At 37.1% G+C, this 16,728-nt stretch overlaps 1 protein-coding gene across 6 annotated transcripts in view; it reads left to right on the top strand.

Annotated features, from left to right (window-relative positions):
- Nucleotides 1-15,315, top strand: part of RNF145 (ring finger protein 145) — a 53,199-nt gene extending 37,884 nt beyond the window's left edge. For 4 of the 6 annotated variants that reach the window (XM_009209497.2, XM_031666574.1, XM_009209496.3 and 1 more), the window contains exons 7-11: nt 2,851-2,991; nt 3,933-4,115; nt 9,644-9,791; nt 11,088-11,444; nt 13,698-15,315. In XM_009209497.2, the coding sequence (XP_009207761.1) occupies nt 2,851-2,991; nt 3,933-4,115; nt 9,644-9,791; nt 11,088-11,444; nt 13,698-14,063 (1,195 nt within the window). In that variant the 3' untranslated portion in view covers nt 14,064-15,315. The remainder of the gene's footprint in view (nt 1-2,850; nt 2,992-3,932; nt 4,116-9,643; nt 9,792-11,087; nt 11,445-13,697) is intronic. The other 2 variants (XM_021939919.2, XM_021939918.2) reach the window with 2 other exon arrangements.
- Nucleotides 15,316-16,728: the final 1,413 nt, after the last annotated feature.

The following is a 16,728-nucleotide window of genomic DNA, read 5'->3' as shown; positions in this document are numbered from 1 at the left end:
TTTTTGTATTATTAGTAGAGACCATGTTCACCAGGCTAGTCTTGAGGAGCTCCTGACCTCAGGTGATACACCCACTTTGGCCTCTCAAAGTCCTGGGATTACAGGTGTGAACCACCACGCCCGGCCTGCAGACTTTTAAAATGACCTAAAACGTAATTGAATTTAAAGAGAAAGAGAGAGACAGTTCTGTGGTTAGGATAATAACCTCAGCGTGGGACTGAATTGGTGGTGCTTTAAACCAGATTGTTACCCGCTGCAAAGCACAGTAAGATGAGGTATAGCATAGTGCGACAGGCTTAACAATTCACTAAGCCATGAATGCATTTGGACTTATTTACAAAGAAAATAATATTGGGATATTCTGTGAAGTTCAGATATCTTGCTAACGTAATTTTTTTTCTCTTCTTTTTCTATGCATAGCCAGGATAGATTGCCTTTTTTCATGATAAGAATGTTATAATTTGCTTTGAGAAGTTCCCATATTGGTTCTTTTGTTAATTTGTATCTCTGTAAGAGTTGTTCTCTGTTCTTATTTATGCTTTTGTGTGCTGCGTAATGTTTATGTTTCTTTGCCAAAAATCAACTTATTTAGAAAAAGGGATTGGAAGCTTACCAGAATACCCTGACTAAACAAACACACCAACCAACAAAAAAGTACACAAGATCAAACTGCAAAACAAACAAACAAAAAGGTTTTTTTGCAGCCAGAAAGTAGAAATTAAGATTTCATAAAAATGAGTTACTGAATGAAGAGAGGGCAAAGAAAAATTTTGTAAATTTTCTAAACTCTTTCACTTCCCCAAAGCTAGGTCGAAACCTTTGGTATTTAGTATGATGTCTTTTGAAAAATAGCACCACATTTTTTTTTTTCTAAAATAAGATAAAAGAAAAGTGCTATATTTGAATACGTAATTAAATCATATTGTGTGGGTGTAAAATTTTCTCTAAATGTGGAGAAAGGTCCATAAAAATAGAGAAGTAGTATGGACCTTTGGTTAAATTTTCAGCCTTTTTCAATGAGAATGAAGTAAAATTTTAGTTTGTTTTCAGTCGTGATTCTCATGTTGTAAAATTACACACAATTTGTTTAAAATTGTTACTACATAATGATTTCAGTGTGAAAATACCAAACATTTCAGAAATTAAATTTGTAGGAATGTTATAAAATTAATGATTTTTTCTAGTTATTAGCCACCATGATTGGTGGATATTTTGGCTCCTAACAGAAAGTCAGACTTTTTTTCTCATCATAGTGTACATTGGTACCATGTAAAATTAGATGCTTTCACATAAAAACCAACGTATAAGCAATTGTGTAGGAAAGATAACTATATAGAAGCATGGAGCTGCGTAGTAAAGGGCAAGCAAGCATTGATTGCCTGAATGAATTCCTCATCTATATAAGTAAAATTCTTCTTTGAATTTTAAAACTTAAGATGTAGATACTATATAGGGGCTGGGAGCATTAGCTCAAGCCTGTAATCCCAATACTTTGGGAGGCTGAGGTGGGAGGATTGCTTGAGGCCAGGAGTTTTAGCCCAGTTTGGGCAACATAGCAAGACCTTGTCTGTATAAAGAATAAATTAGGCCGGGCGCGGTGGCTCAAGCCTGTAATCCCAGCACTTTGGGAGGCCGAGACGGGTGGATCACGAGGTCAGGAGATCGAGACCATCCTGGCTAACACGGTGAAACCCCGTCTCTACTAAAAAAATACAAAAAATTAGCCGGGCGAGGTGGTGGGCGCCTGTAGTCCCAGCTACTCGGGAGGCTGAGGCAGGAGAATGGCGTGAACCCAGGAGGCGGAGCTTGCAGTGAGCTGAGATCTGGCCACTGCACTCCAGCCTGGGCGACAGAGCGAGACTCTGTCTCAAAAAAAAAAAAAAAAAAAAAGAATAAATTAACCAGGCATGGTGGCACGCTCCTATAGTCTTAGCTACTTGGGAGGCTGAAGTGAGTGGATCGCTTTTGCCCCGAAGTGCAAGGCTGCAGTGAGCTATGATTGTACCACTGCTCTCCAGCCTAGCGACAGAGCAAGACCCTGTCTCAAATATATACATACATACACACACACACATATATATATATGAAAGATATGGTGTGAATGCTAAATCCATCTCATTAGTACATAATAGTACATGTATTTATAAAATACACATAAGTTAATATCTAAGTTCAATGAAAATATTTGCCGGCTCTAGTAGTATCATAGCAAACTTTTATGTTAAAAATTAATATTAAAATTATTTTTAAAGTCTTGAAGTGAATTCTTGGGCATGCTTTGGAAGTAACCCCTTTTTTAAAAATGCGTTTGTCTCAACCTAAATTTTAAAATGCCAGTCGTATGTAAGATACTGATGGATTAGGAGGATTGATACACCCTGCTCCATAGCAGTTTGGTCAAATAAGGAGTTGCAGCAAGTATTCATATTATAATGTAGCACAGTGAACAATTTGAATAGCCGACATTTTTCAGGAAGAACAGTGGGCAACTGTACAAGCTTCTTTTGAATACTTGTCAGCATGGTAATTATATATTTCTTAGATGTGAAGATTTAGGCTCTTTGAATTTTACTGCATTTGAAGATGATAGATTATTAAAAATAAGACCTTGTTTCAGATCTGGTGCTATGTACTGCATATTTGCCAGTGAGATAGAAGAATGTGGGTTTGAAGATGAATAAGATGGTTAAATTATTAGAGGAGTAATTGGGTGATTTCACCTCAAATTTTGGTTTAGGATGTTTTAATTAATGAGGATCAGATCAAGCTTGGTGGTTATTTAAAGGCCTCAGATGTTTTTACTCCAAATGGAAAGTTTATGTCTGTTAATTTCCCCCTCTTTTTTTCCAGTATTGCGGAATGCTGCAGCACTCCTTACTCTCTTTTGGGTTTGGTCTTCACAGTTTCTTTTGTTGCCTTGGGTGTTCTCACACTCTGCAAGTTTTACTTGCAGGGTTATCGAGCTTTCATGAATGATCCTGCCATGAATCGGTAAGTTCTTTCCTTGAATACTTCTAGAAATGTAAATACTGTAGATAACTCGAGGAAGTAATGATGAATTTCTTTGGCTGATGAATTTTAGAAGAAATGGAATTGGAGAGTTTTTTTTTAATGGTTGCAACATTTGGGTTTTAAAGTACTGTGAAAAAATACATTTGCATGTTAAAGAAAGATGTATTTTTATTGTATGTATTAATACATTATGAATATTGGACACCTTCCTTTCCTAGATTTCTTTAAGAGATTTTCAGAAGCTTGCTTTCTCCCATTTGAAGTTTAACCCTGTTAAAATCTGATTTCTATACAATTTTGATATTAATATCTGGCTTATTAACAAAGTCGGGTTGGAAAATTTCTATTTGTCTTAGAAGTTATTATTTTTGCCCTCATTGTGTGGTAAAATAATAGCTATTATGCCTTTGCACGTGTAGTGATATATATGACTATTTCATTAATGTTATAAAGTTAATATACTGATCAGGTTTTTAGTCTGAATTAAGTCAGAATAGATTTAAAAATACGTGGCCGGGCGCGGTGGCTCAAGCCTGTAATCCCAGCACTTTGGGAGGCCGAGACGGGCGGATCATGAGGTCAGGAGATCGAGACTATCCTGGCTAACACGGTGAAACCCCATCTCTACTAAAAAATACAAAAAACTAGCCGGGCGAAGTGGCGGGCGCCTGTGGTCCCAGCATCTCGGGAGGCTGAGGCAGGAGAATGGCGTAAACCCGGGAGGCGGAGCTTGCAGTGAGCTGAGATCCGGCCACTGCACTCCAGCCTGGGCGACAGAGCCAGACTCAGTCTCAAAAAAAAAAAAAAAAAAAAGATTTAAAAATACGTAACAAGAGTCTAAGACTTTGGATTATTTTTCTCTTTGAATTAAATGAGATTCAGATTATTTTATGTTTTCTGAAAATGTATGCTTTTTTTAGGGGTATGACAGAAGGAGTAACGCTGTTAATCCTGGCAGTGCAGACTGGGCTGATAGAACTACAGGTTGTTCATCGGGCATTCCTGCTCAGTATTATCCTTTTCATTGTTGTAGCTTCTATCCTACAGTCCATGTTAGAAATTGCAGATCCTATTGTTTTGGCACTGGGAGCATCTAGAGACAAGTAAGAGGCCTCTTAATATTCTTTAAATTAACTCATGTAATATTTTTTACATGCATTTGTTGTCTAAATATTTAGGGAATATTTAGAGACAGAAAAATGGATATGGGTAATTGGTATTAGCTTAGGTTAATTCAGCAAGTTGATGTTTTTATTTTTCCTGTATGAGATGTTTGACTTATTTGACTGTTGTTTTTTCTCTCAAGATTTTTTAGTTAAAAATCGCATCAAAGGCCATGTAATTATAAGTTAACTTTTTCTGCTTCAGATGAATTTAATACTTTTTATATTTGTCCAGTTTTAAAATTAAGAGCATAGAGCATAAAATTTAGTCTAGCATAATAAATGTAACAAATAATATGTAATTTTATTCTGTGTAAATTAAAGGAGAGAAAGCATCGAGTGAAATGCAAATGAAGGAGAGGAAAATAGAGGCTCTCAGGTAATCATAAAATAGACATTTATGGAAAAACAGCCTCATTTGATGGAGTTTTAGACAGTTTCAACTGACTGGATTATAGGGATTCTTGACAACTTATAGGACCAAATGAAATTAATAGTTGGATTCATGTACATCTTGCATTACAGTAAAATTTTAAACTCTGTATATTTTATTGATACATAGTAGTAGTATATATTTTTGAGGTACATGTGATATTTTGAGAGCTGTATACATTGTATAACGATTAAATCAGGATAATTGAGGTATCCAGAAATTTTTGTGAGGGATAAAAGCCAAACTGTTATTTAGTTCCTTAAAGATACAGTCTTTTTATTATAGTTTATATAAGGAAATTCTGTAAGGAATTTCTGAAAATTCGGTGTCACTGTTTTTTTTCTAGTGCTCTATCCACATTCTGATTATTGATTATAGAAATACATCTGAATTTATTGCTTCTTTGGTAGCCTTTTATGAGTGAGGGAACTGCTAATATCTTGGGAGGTAGAATTGTATCAGCTGATTTCTAAAACATTCCAAATTAGCATTTGAATTATAGTACATCCAATTCATCTTTGTATCCTCATAACACACACCGCCAAACATTCTATAAAATTTTCTCAAGTGGTAGGATGGCTGAAAAATCAGTTTAAATAAGCTCAGACTCTTAGATATGTTTCAGATCTTCTTAATCATCATAACTGATCGTAGTTATTTCACATTTGTTTATGAGGTTTAAGGTTTCTCAACTGAGGCATTTAAAATGTTGAACTCAAGGGTGAGTGCAATTAAATAGCCACTTAGTAGATCTGAAAAGTAGGTTTCTTTGACCTAAGTATAATTAGTATTTTGTCATCTCTGTCAATATCATTTGTTATTAATCACACTAATTAGTATATATTGATAAAACTAATATTTGGAAAAGAGAAAAATTGTGTTGTTCCACTACTGTAAGTATCAGTAGATGCTGTTGTGGGTCTTCCCAGGATATTGAACTATCCTCACTACTGGCTTTCTCCAAAATTAGATGCAGAGGAGATGTAGAGAGAAAGGAGCAAACTGAGAAGTGTTGTATGTGGGTTTGGGGTACTTCAAATTGGTGTCTGTGTTATTCCTTCTGGCTGCAGCTGCATTAACCTGAGGCAGGAGAGGCTGCCCCCTTGGCTGTGGGAGGAAAAATAGACATGAACTGTTCCGTTCTGTTCTTCCCTCCCACCGTTGCCTACAGTAATGAGAATAACCACCAGCTACATGCGAGTACTTTTTAAAACAAATGAAATAAAGTTAAGAGAAAAATGCCACTTACCACAACTGACTCAAGAACTAAAAAGTTGAATAGTTCTATAGCGGTTAAATAAATTAAAGCAGTTGACAAACATCTTGAGCCAGATGATATTACAGGCAAGTTCTACCAAATTTCAAGGAACAGTTATCCCTATTTTGTTTATTTATTTATTTATTTTTAGAGATGGAATCTTGCTATGTTGCCCAGGCTGGTCTCCTGGGCTCAAGCAATCCTGCCTCAGCCTTCTGTGGAGCTGGGACACATGTGCACACCACCACACTTGGCAGATTATTTAAAACAAATACTTTCAAACTATAAGAGGAATACCTCCCAATTCACTCTGTGAAGCCACTCACTCTGTGAAGCCATTGTAATCCCAGTATTGAAATAAATCAGGCAATTTGAGAAAAATAAAGTATTTCACTCATAGCAGGAGTTTTACGAGGCATTTGTAATGTTGGCTTAAGGTAGACCAGTGGAATAGAAACCCCAGACTGACCCACATATGGGTGGAACTCTGGTATATGACAGAAGTGGCATGCCAGATGAGTGGAGACAGGTGCTAGTCTATAATGAAGCTAGAAAAACACTGGATTCCTATTTCGCACTACAAACAAAGTAACTCCAGTATGTTAGGGACTTAAATGTCAAAAACAGAAAGTTAAAATTCCACTGAGATTAGTGTATTTTGGATGTTTGAGTAGGAAAAAATTTCTTAAACTGACAGAACTGACTATGGAAGACCGAGTTTGACTATAACTATGAAAGAAAAGATTAATACATTTAACTATTAATATTAGAATTAATAGCAGTTTTTAAACCTAAAGATAAGTTAGAAATGGTCATTACAAACAGGAAGAAAGTATTTCTAGTATGTACTCCTGATCAAGAATCGCTCCTACACATCGGTAAGATAAATGGACACAAAACATGATAAGGCATTTAGGAAAAGAGAAGACAGGCAAACATGAAGAGAAGTTCAGCATCATTCATGACAAGGGAATTGTGAAGGCCACAGCGAGATACTGTCTTACACGCAGTCAAATGGAAGAAGGAGAGAGAAAGGGGAGGGAAAAATCTGCCAGTACCTATGATGGGGGAAGTTGCAGCTCTACAGGATATCATCCCATGGCACTGGTGAGAGTGTAAAGTGGTGTAGTCACTTTGGAAGAGAGTTTGGCATGATCTCCTTATAGGTATATATTCAAAGACTTGCACGTGTACAGTAGGAGACATGTAGAAGAATGTTTGTAGAACAGTTCACCTCACCAGAAGCCTGGGAACAACCCAGATGCCAATACAAGAAAGTAGATGATAAAATGTGATAATAGTCACAGTGCTATGTTAAAAATAGTGACCCACAAAACAGTATGAATGATCATAGCAGCACGAGGTAAAAAAGTAAATCCAAAAAAATGACAATGTAGGATATTATTTTTATGTTAAAAACAAAACTTTAAAATGTGTAATACTTAGGAATACGTATAGATAAAACCAAACTATTAAAAGGGAAGCAGGCAAGAGAATGAAGCACACAGGATTCAAGATAGTGGTTTCGTGGGGCGGAGGGGCGAGCGAGGACGTGGTACATATAGGCAGGCCTGCCCCTGTCGTTAGATGTGGCTTATTGTCCAGGCCTTCACCTGTATGTGGGAAGTGGGTTCATAAATGCTTGTTACATTATTTACAGTAGTTAATTAGATTACTGACTAAATAAAAGGAGGGACATGCAGAGACCAATGATGATAGTACATCGTTAGTCAAGGATTGTAATGAATTCAATTCCGTGTACTGGGGATTAAAAAAGGAAAGGAAAAGCATCCTAATTCTCAAGTTAGAGGACAATTAAGAGATGATACTGATAGTTCATGAAACAATTTTTTTATTATTAATGAAATAATTGTTAAGGGGAAAATCTTCTTAAATATATCTTTGGAGTTGCTTGAACTATAGGTAATTTCCATGTTTAGCTTAGGGGAGGGTGTGTGAGTTAGTTTTAGCCATAGAAACAATTGGTTATTTTATCTGTAAATTTTATTGCAGTTTTTAACAAGGAATATTAGAACTATAGTCTACTTACTCAAATTATATAGCAAATTTTCAAAAGGCAAACATTTTAGGAAATGGGTTGTCATTTTATAGTGCTTAACCTATTAATTTCTCAAGGTTTCAATGTAATTTTCCCTTATTCTTTTTATATTTTATTTGAAATTTGATTTTAACTTTTTAGATAAGGACATATATGTGTGTCTATGTATATGTTTGTGTGTATATATCCACCTGTATTAAAATTAGACATAAATGTAAAACTCTTGACATAACATTGTTGTATATACATTTCTGTGTGTGTGCCTAAATATATGTATGTGTGTTTATAAATATGTACATATTTCATATAAATGAATCATAGCTGCCTTGATTTTAAAAAAATATATTTAAGTTTATAAGGCAGATTGCCCTATTAGAGCTATAATTCATCATCTAAGACAGTAAAGCTACTATGATGGTAATTCCTTCTTGCCTGCCTTTCTTTAAAAAGTTAAAATTGCTGAATCTCAAAGAAAAGCTACTGACAAGTTTACATTTGTTCCTTAATTTCTGATTATTATTATTATTATTGTTAGTTTTTGGCAAGAAAAAATGTAAAACACTATCCAAAGTATGCAGCTTTAATTTTCATCATAATAATTAACTTTCTTCTCTGAATTACTGATTATGTTAGGACCGCACTGTATAGCATTTGACCTTGTGTGGTAATTTTTACTTCCTGCGTATATTGTAATTAAAGGTAGGAAAGATGATTTATGTTATTTGTGTCTCTTTGAGATGCTTTACCTGGATTTGAGAACATATCACAGATGTTGATATTTAATTAAAACAGCTTAATTTTTTTTGTAGCTATGAGCTTTAAACTATTTCAATTGAAAGCCAAATTTGTTTAGCTTGAACTAGCCTAAAGGGTTTAAAGAAATGGAGAGCATGATGGAGGAATTTCTAGTGGGATGTAAGAGTGCTTGTGTTTTGCTGAGAGGGCAGTTAGTTAACCATCTTGGTTTATGAGGAACAGATTTGACAAGCTTGGATGGAAAAATTGGGAGTGGAGGACCTCAAAGGCCAGACTCAAAAATTTAGAGACAGTGTTGAAAATATTATGATAGTAGAGCTTTAGGAAGATTAGTCTGGCTGGCAGTGTCCTGGATAGATCAGGACTGGAGGAGGGAGGAAAACCAGCTAGTAGATCTTACAATACAGTTGCTCTCAGTCACATCTCCCACTTCCCCTGACCGCAACAGATGTGAGGATGGATGTACCTACTCATTGGAGAGTCATTCCTGTTAGTGACACTGCACTCTCTGTAGCAGAAATTCTCATCACAAGTGGAATGAGTGGGGGGAGGGTGTCATAAGATTTATGTTATTTGAAAAATAACATATGTTATGAAAAAGACCACAAATTATTCTGATACTCCCTCCCTGTCTTAACCAGGACAAATTATTGAAATTGTTAAGGTTTAAGGCTACAAAAGCCTGAAGTAATTTGAAATTGCTAGGAGTAGCAATTGAAAGCAAACTATTGAGGAACGAAAGAAAATCAGTGGTACTTTGCAGTTGACTGAGTGTGGTGACTTTGACATGCCAAGCCTGTGTGACTTGGCCTGAACTCTAGTGCAGTGACTGGCATGGAGAAGGGTGTTCAGCGAGAAATTTGTGAAATTTAATCATGGCACCGGAGATGTTAGCTGGTGATGTGAGTGGTTGTGCTACTAGGTGGCAGGCACTTAAAAAGAATAATTTTTTCTTTTTCCAGGAGCTTGTGGAAGCACTTCCGTGCTGTAAGCCTTTGTTTATTTTTATTGGTATTCCCTGCTTATATGGCATATATGATTTGCCAGTTTTTCCACATGGATTTTTGGCTTCTTATCATTATTTCCAGCAGCATTCTTACCTCTCTTCAGGTAAGCCTATGATTAATTGACTCTGTATAATAACTGATTCTGTTATTTTTGCTCCCAGAAAAGGAATTAAATTTTTTTTTTTTTTTTTTTTTGAGACGGAGTCTCGCTCTGTCACCCAGGCTGGAGTGCAGTGGCCGGATCTCAGCTCACTGCAACCTCCGCCTCCCGGGTTCACGCCATTCTCCTGCCTCAGCCTCCCGAGTAGCTGGGACTACAGGCGCCTGCGACCTCGCCCGGCTAAGTTTTTGTATTTTTAGTAGAGACGAGGTTTCACTGTGTTAGCCAGGATGGTCTCGATCTCCTGACCTCGTGATCCGCCCGTCTCGGCCTCCCAAAGTGCTGGGATTACAGGCTTGAGCCACCGCGCCCGGCCTGGAATTAAATTTTTTCAAGATGAATGATTATAAGTGTACTACTGAGGTGATAACTTCTCTCTCTCTCTCTTTACTAGAACACATATTTATTTGCGCACAGGAGGTAGATGGCAGGTTATTAAAATATTAGATAAACCTATTAATGTCACTGTATTTTTTATGAAGGTAATTAAGCCTTTCAGTTTCTCTTTTTCAAAATGGTGTGATACAGAGATGTCACATAAATCTTAAATTGATAAGTAACTAAAACAATAAATATTTTTAGAGCTTGTGTTAGAGCTTATTTGGAGTGTGTTTTTTTAAATTAAATTCCACTAAAAAATACCAATAGTTTCATGATGTATATAAATATGTATGTATTTGATATGTGTGTATTACACACATACAGACATGATACATGTTTCGCAGACATGCACACACAAAATATTGCCCTAGAAATAATAAGCTTATTGTAACTTAAAGGAAGATCTTTGCTACCTAAGTTAAGAAGTAAAAGAAAATGTAACACTGACAGTGAAGAGTTATTCATTATTTTTTGTAGAAGTTCTTTGAGAGTTGTGAACAGGAATGACTATGGTATGAGGAAAATTAAGATGGAGTTGATGAGGTTTGGTGACCTAAGGAATAAAGGAAAAAGATGAATCAGAAAATTGATTACTCATCAGAATCATTTTAGGAAAGTCATGTCTGACGGTGTGGCTTTTTGTTGTCTATGCCTGGATTACTAAGATCACCCACATTTTAGTTACATCAGTGTCTTCTCTTTAGAGTTGATTTTTTATTTATGTAAAATATTTTTTTCCCTGGATACTCTTCTGTAGATTTGAAATATTGCATCCTAAAAACACCAGGAATGTGTTATTGTTTAAAGCCTATGAAAAAAGTCTCATCATATTTCAAGATACGTACATTGTTTTTTCAGGTTCTGGGAACACTTTTTATTTATGTCTTATTTATGGTTGAGGAATTCAGAAAAGAGCCAGTGGAAAACATGGATGATGTCATTTACTATGTGAATGGCACTTACCGCCTGCTGGAGTTTCTTGTGGCCCTTTGTGTGGTGGCCTATGGCGTCTCAGAGACCATCTTTGGAGAATGGACAGTGATGGGCTCAATGATCATCTTCATTCATTCCTACTATAACGTGTGGCTTCGGGCCCAGCTGGGGTGGAAGAGCTTTCTTCTCCGCAGGGATGCTGTGAATAAGATTAAATCGTTACCCATTGCTACGAAAGAGCAGCTTGAGAAACACAATGATATTTGTGCCATCTGTTATCAGGTAACTCCTTCAATAAGAATCTGTTTGGGTAAGTCATACAGTGTATCCCTTGGGACTGTAACCATAGGGACTGTAATCATATTAACCAAATTCAACTTAAATTTCTAGGCAGAATTATCTTCTGGATTAAAAAAAAAGTGGACCTCAAATATTAAAGACCTGATAAAATATTTCCATTTTATTTCTAAATTAAGTTTTAAATTTAGTCCCTTGGGTTCTAATGTATTGTTGTTTTCAACATTATTGCTCACCCATAAATAAAGGAAAAACAGGTTAGGTGCATTTTATATTTACTCCTGAATACACACTCACACGGACTATCGAATATAACTATCAATGAGGGGTCAGCAACTCCTGAAAAGTGGTGTGCCAAAATTCTGACTCTTTTCCCTCTAGTATTCCCAGAGTGGGGAAGAACTATTCATGTACCTAACATAGGTAGAGAGAATATGTGCCCACCTCTGGGTTGCTAAGTATCCGAGGATACAAGCATTTGGTGGAAGTGGGTGGATGTGGCAAAGTGCCAACTGATGTACAATTGAAGTTGGCCTACTTACAGTCTTTGGCACATGCACCATAAAGAGCCTGATGATTGCATTCTATTACAAATTAAAGGTAGTACTTAAATCACTTCGGAAATAAAACAACAAAAAGACCTAAAGGTTAATCATCAGTCACCCGTGCAAGAGGCTGCACTATTGGAAATATGGACAGAGATAATTTCCAACAGCAGAAGCTGTGTGAGATGATGACCAGCAGCAGAAACTGTGTCCCATTTTTAAAATCACTCTCTTAAGAGTGTAGGCTGGTAGACTAAAACTATAGACAGTGTCATCAATATACAGGGGATATTCTTACTTCAGGATTGCTTTTGTAGTTTAGGTGGGGTATGTATGTATTTGTGCATATTTAAATTTGTGCGTATTTAAGAATTTTTTTCTAATAGTAAAATACAACTACCAATTTTTTATTGTGATTAGAACATACTTTTTGATCCTAGCTAAACAATGGTTTCCAGGTTGTTTTTGCATTTGAGGGGACTGAGGAGTAATATAGGGTTCCTGCCTCCCTTCAAAGTAGCCATTCTCTTAGTTGTGTTTATTATTAAAGTGAACCCTAGCTCTTTTGTGCTAGGTAGCCTCATTGTACTCAGGACAAAGCACATCAAAACAGAGTCGGAGCACCTCAGCTTCAGCAGCTGATGTCTGAACATTCCATCTCGGGGATTCAAGAGTCCTGTTTGTATTTCCTGTTGTCACATCACTTTTTTTGAGGTGCTAGAACTACCTGCTGATATCATATGGAAAATGAGAGTACAACCGCTTAGCTTCCCAGCTGGCTGCTTTTCCTTGGATGGCTTTCTGCTTAAAAGTTGACTCCCAGGTGTTACCAGTTCTTGGCAAGGAATTTCTGGGATATCCACACCTCCTTGTTTTGGGACTTTAAACAAAATTAATGATTGATTCGCCAAATGTATGTCTTTATAACTTCATGTCTCCAGGCTTCCCTCTTCATATATATCTTATGCAAGAAATATCAATTTAATAAGGAGTACACCACTCCTTTTTCCAGTGGTTATCAAATGTGTGTAAAAGTCACATAGGTGACTTGTTGTACATCGTGATATATTCCACTTCAGTAGGTCTTTCGTGGCCCAAGACTATGTGTTAACAAGTGATTCTTATGCAAGTTGAGAAACACTGGCTTATATAGACCAGGTCTTGGAAACTGAGTATATACATTGTCCCTAATGAGAGATTGCCACTTCCTTGCCAATATCCTGGTATTATATGGCTGATTTTGTCTCCTTGCCAATAATTTCATCATAGAGTAATGTGTTCAGCTGTGTTGAAGCAAAACTGTAGAAAAAGTCCTGTCTTCATCAGATTTTCTGAGGTTGTAATTATACTCTTGTCATACCAGTGGAGACCCAGTAATCATACTGCAACAGTTTTGTAACACTTGCATTTCATATTGAGGCAAAACCCAGTTATAAAGGTAGCTTTTTCCTCATTTTTGGTTTTTCCTTCACTTTTAGAAAGTACTTAGCCAGTGGTTCTTGCATTATTTGTATATGGGGGATCTGTGGTGGCAGCAGGATTATTACTGATACATAAAGTAAGTTTTATTCTGAGATCTATGTTACAAATTTTTTATTGTGGGAAAGAAATGTTAGAACCAGAACTTTGGGGATAGCACCAAAGATTCTAGAAAACGGACATTTATAAGGTACCTATTTTCCCCCTCTTCTAGGACATGAAATCTGCTGTGATCACGCCTTGCAGTCATTTTTTCCATGCAGGGTGTCTTAAGAAATGGCTGTATGTCCAGGAGACCTGCCCTCTGTGCCACTGCCACCTGAAAAACTCCTCCCAGCTTCCAGGATTAGGAACTGAGCCAGTTCTACAGCCTCATGCTGGAGCTGAGCAAAACGTCATGTTTCAGGAAGGTACTGAACCCCCAGGCCAAGAGCATACTCCAGGGACCAGGATACAGGAAGGTTCTAGGGACAATAATGAGCGCATCGCCAGACAACCAGATAACCAGGAAGGGGTTTTTGACCCCAAAGAATATCCTCACAGTGCGAAAGATGAAGCACATCCTGTTGAATCAGCCTAGAGGAAAAGAAGCAGGAATGATGCTTTGATACTCTGGAGGAGAAGTTAAGATGGAATTCATGCTCTGATTTGAGGAATGAAAATGAGATGATCAGGCAGGAAACTGACATTCCAAGGATCTAATCCAGGAAGTCCTCTCATTGGGGACCACCTGCTTTCATCCGCTGACATTGTGGGAGAAATTTTGCAATGTATGCTAATCAAAATGTATTTATATGTTCTATGCTGGTGTTTTGTAGAGGTTTGTGAAGAAAATTCAACCTCAGTAACTTCAGAAACTGCCCCTGATACGTGTGAGAGAAATAAAATCAGATTTAAGTGTTGAAGGGACTCAGGAAGTGAGGATAAAGAGCATGAAGATAGCATGGGAAGAAGCAGGCAGAAGTGGAACTGAACTTTCACTCTCCGTGGGACAGATCAATCTCATCATCAACTCTGAATAGCGACCAGCCCTCTCCTCTACCCCCTTTCTCCTCAGTTAATTGGAACTCAGTCAGGTGGTGATTGAGTCTTGTACAGCACTGAAATGAAATCAAAGATGAAGAAGCATTGATTGTATTCAAAGATTGAAGCACGCTCATACTTTGTATGTGCTTTAGGGAAGGGGTGGGTGGGCACTTGGGCCTTGCGGGTGCATTCATGTAATCTGAGACTCTTGAACTTTATGACGGAGTCTTCAATATTTTGATGTATATGAAACTTTTGTTAATATGTTGTATACTTCGCTGGCTGTGTGAAGTAAACTAAAACTCTAATGAACACTTTGGAGTCCGCTTTAGTGAAGGAGACCAAAGTGGGAAGGGCTTTAGGGCACTGATAGAGGCCCTGGGTGTACTTTTCAATCCTGTGTGATGTTTAATTCTTGCAACTGAATCAAAACAGTGTTAAATTATGGCAATATTTGCACCTTGGGAATGAGTACATAACTGTATGATCACACTCTGCAAATGCCACTTTTAAAGCTGTTAATAGACTTTGCACCTTTTCTTTGACAAGGATGTGTCATATTTAAATTTTTACATTCATCATGGCTACAGGTAGAACTGGGGAGGGGGGAATGTAATTTTTTATGGGAATTTTGATATGAAAAGAAACTAGTCATTTATTTATACAATAGGCTTGGCTCAAAAAGTGTTTTTCAGACCTCGGTATTCCTAATGTGGGATGTGACTTTATTTTATTTTTAGTAGCAAATTTGGATGTAGACTGACAGACATAGCTGAATGTCTTAATAAATTTAAATTTGAAGATAATTATGTTTTGTTCCTGTGGTTTGTTGTCATTATGAAGTGCTTTTTTGTTTTTAATTTAGTTGGACTTACGTGTTGATCCTTGTCAGAAATGCCCTGTAGATGGCAAAACTGATTGAAAAGGACCATTTCTTTGAAATCTTCTACACCCACTGTTAGCAAACTTAGCTCTGCTTCAGAAGTGTTTGGGGAGCTTTTTATTTTAAAAAAGTATACATTTCTGAACTTTACTTCTGATTCAGATTGAATCAACCTTTTGGGGTGCCTGAGCATTTCAGAGCTTCTATCCAGCTAGCCTAACACTAAGGCAGTATGACTTTTTTGGAGGAGGGGGAAGTATCTAGGCTAGAATTCATTTCTCCCCTGGTGTGCTGAAGGTTTATCATCTTTTTAGTGCTCCGTGTTAGGCAGACGACAAAGCAGATAGCTCCCTCTAGTGGTAAGAAGGCTACTATCCAAAGACCTAGCAGTAATTATCTGGGATTTTAATAAAAATAGAGTTCTTCGGAATCACTTTCACATTATAATACACTTTTTACTTCTTAATAACAAATAGATCCCAGCTGTACATACCAAATCAGATGAGTCTGTTGGTAGCCTTTTGGACAAATGTCACTGTGTGTATTTCAGGAGGAATATATTACGTGGTTGTAACAGAAAACCTCAAAATTATAGTGGCTTTAAAACCACAAAGATTTATGTCATGCACGTACACTACAAGGATACCATTTGGTGCAGACACTCAGGGATGTAGGCTGGTGGAACAGCCACTATTGAACTTTCTGGATGGTCATGCAGGGGGAAGACTGCAAGGCTGTACACCAGCAATCACATGCTCCTCCCTGGTATGGACATGTCACTTCCACTCACTCCCTTGGCCAGAACTACTAGTATGGCCCCACCAGCCACAACAGGACAGAAGCTGTCCTCCGTGTCCTAGAAAGAGCATATCAGTGACCAGCCCTCTGGTAGAGCAAGACTTCATTTTACAGATTATTCAAAATTTGGGAGCACACCTGTGAATGGTTCCAAGTATACCAGTTGGGAGCCTCTGACTTAATTTGTTTTGTCCTTATGTACTGGAGAGTAGCATTGTATAATGTCATCCATATTCAAAATCTAGTCATTTTTTAATAGCTTTCAACTCACTGCAGAGTTTTTGACTTAGGAAGAAGACAAAGTTTAACCACCTGGTTCTACTGAAGAGAAAATGAGAAAATTAGATTCAGTTCCCCTTGTATTTTGCTTCATCAAATGGAATCATCAGTTCCCTTATGAGTCCTTTTTAGGTCACTTTTCTTGTCTACTTAATGGTTTCCAGTGTTTTCAGACAGTGCATACCTATTTTCACGCATCAATATTCCCTTAAAAACTTTGTAATAAGGTCTGTCACCTTATGAACTTTGCCATCAAAAT

This window comes from Papio anubis, chromosome 5, assembly GCF_008728515.1.
Source record: "Papio anubis isolate 15944 chromosome 5, Panubis1.0, whole genome shotgun sequence".
NCBI lineage: Eukaryota > Metazoa > Chordata > Mammalia > Primates > Cercopithecidae > Papio > Papio anubis.
Note: the sequence above shows the minus strand (reverse complement) of the source record. Positions and strands in the feature narration are given on the sequence as shown.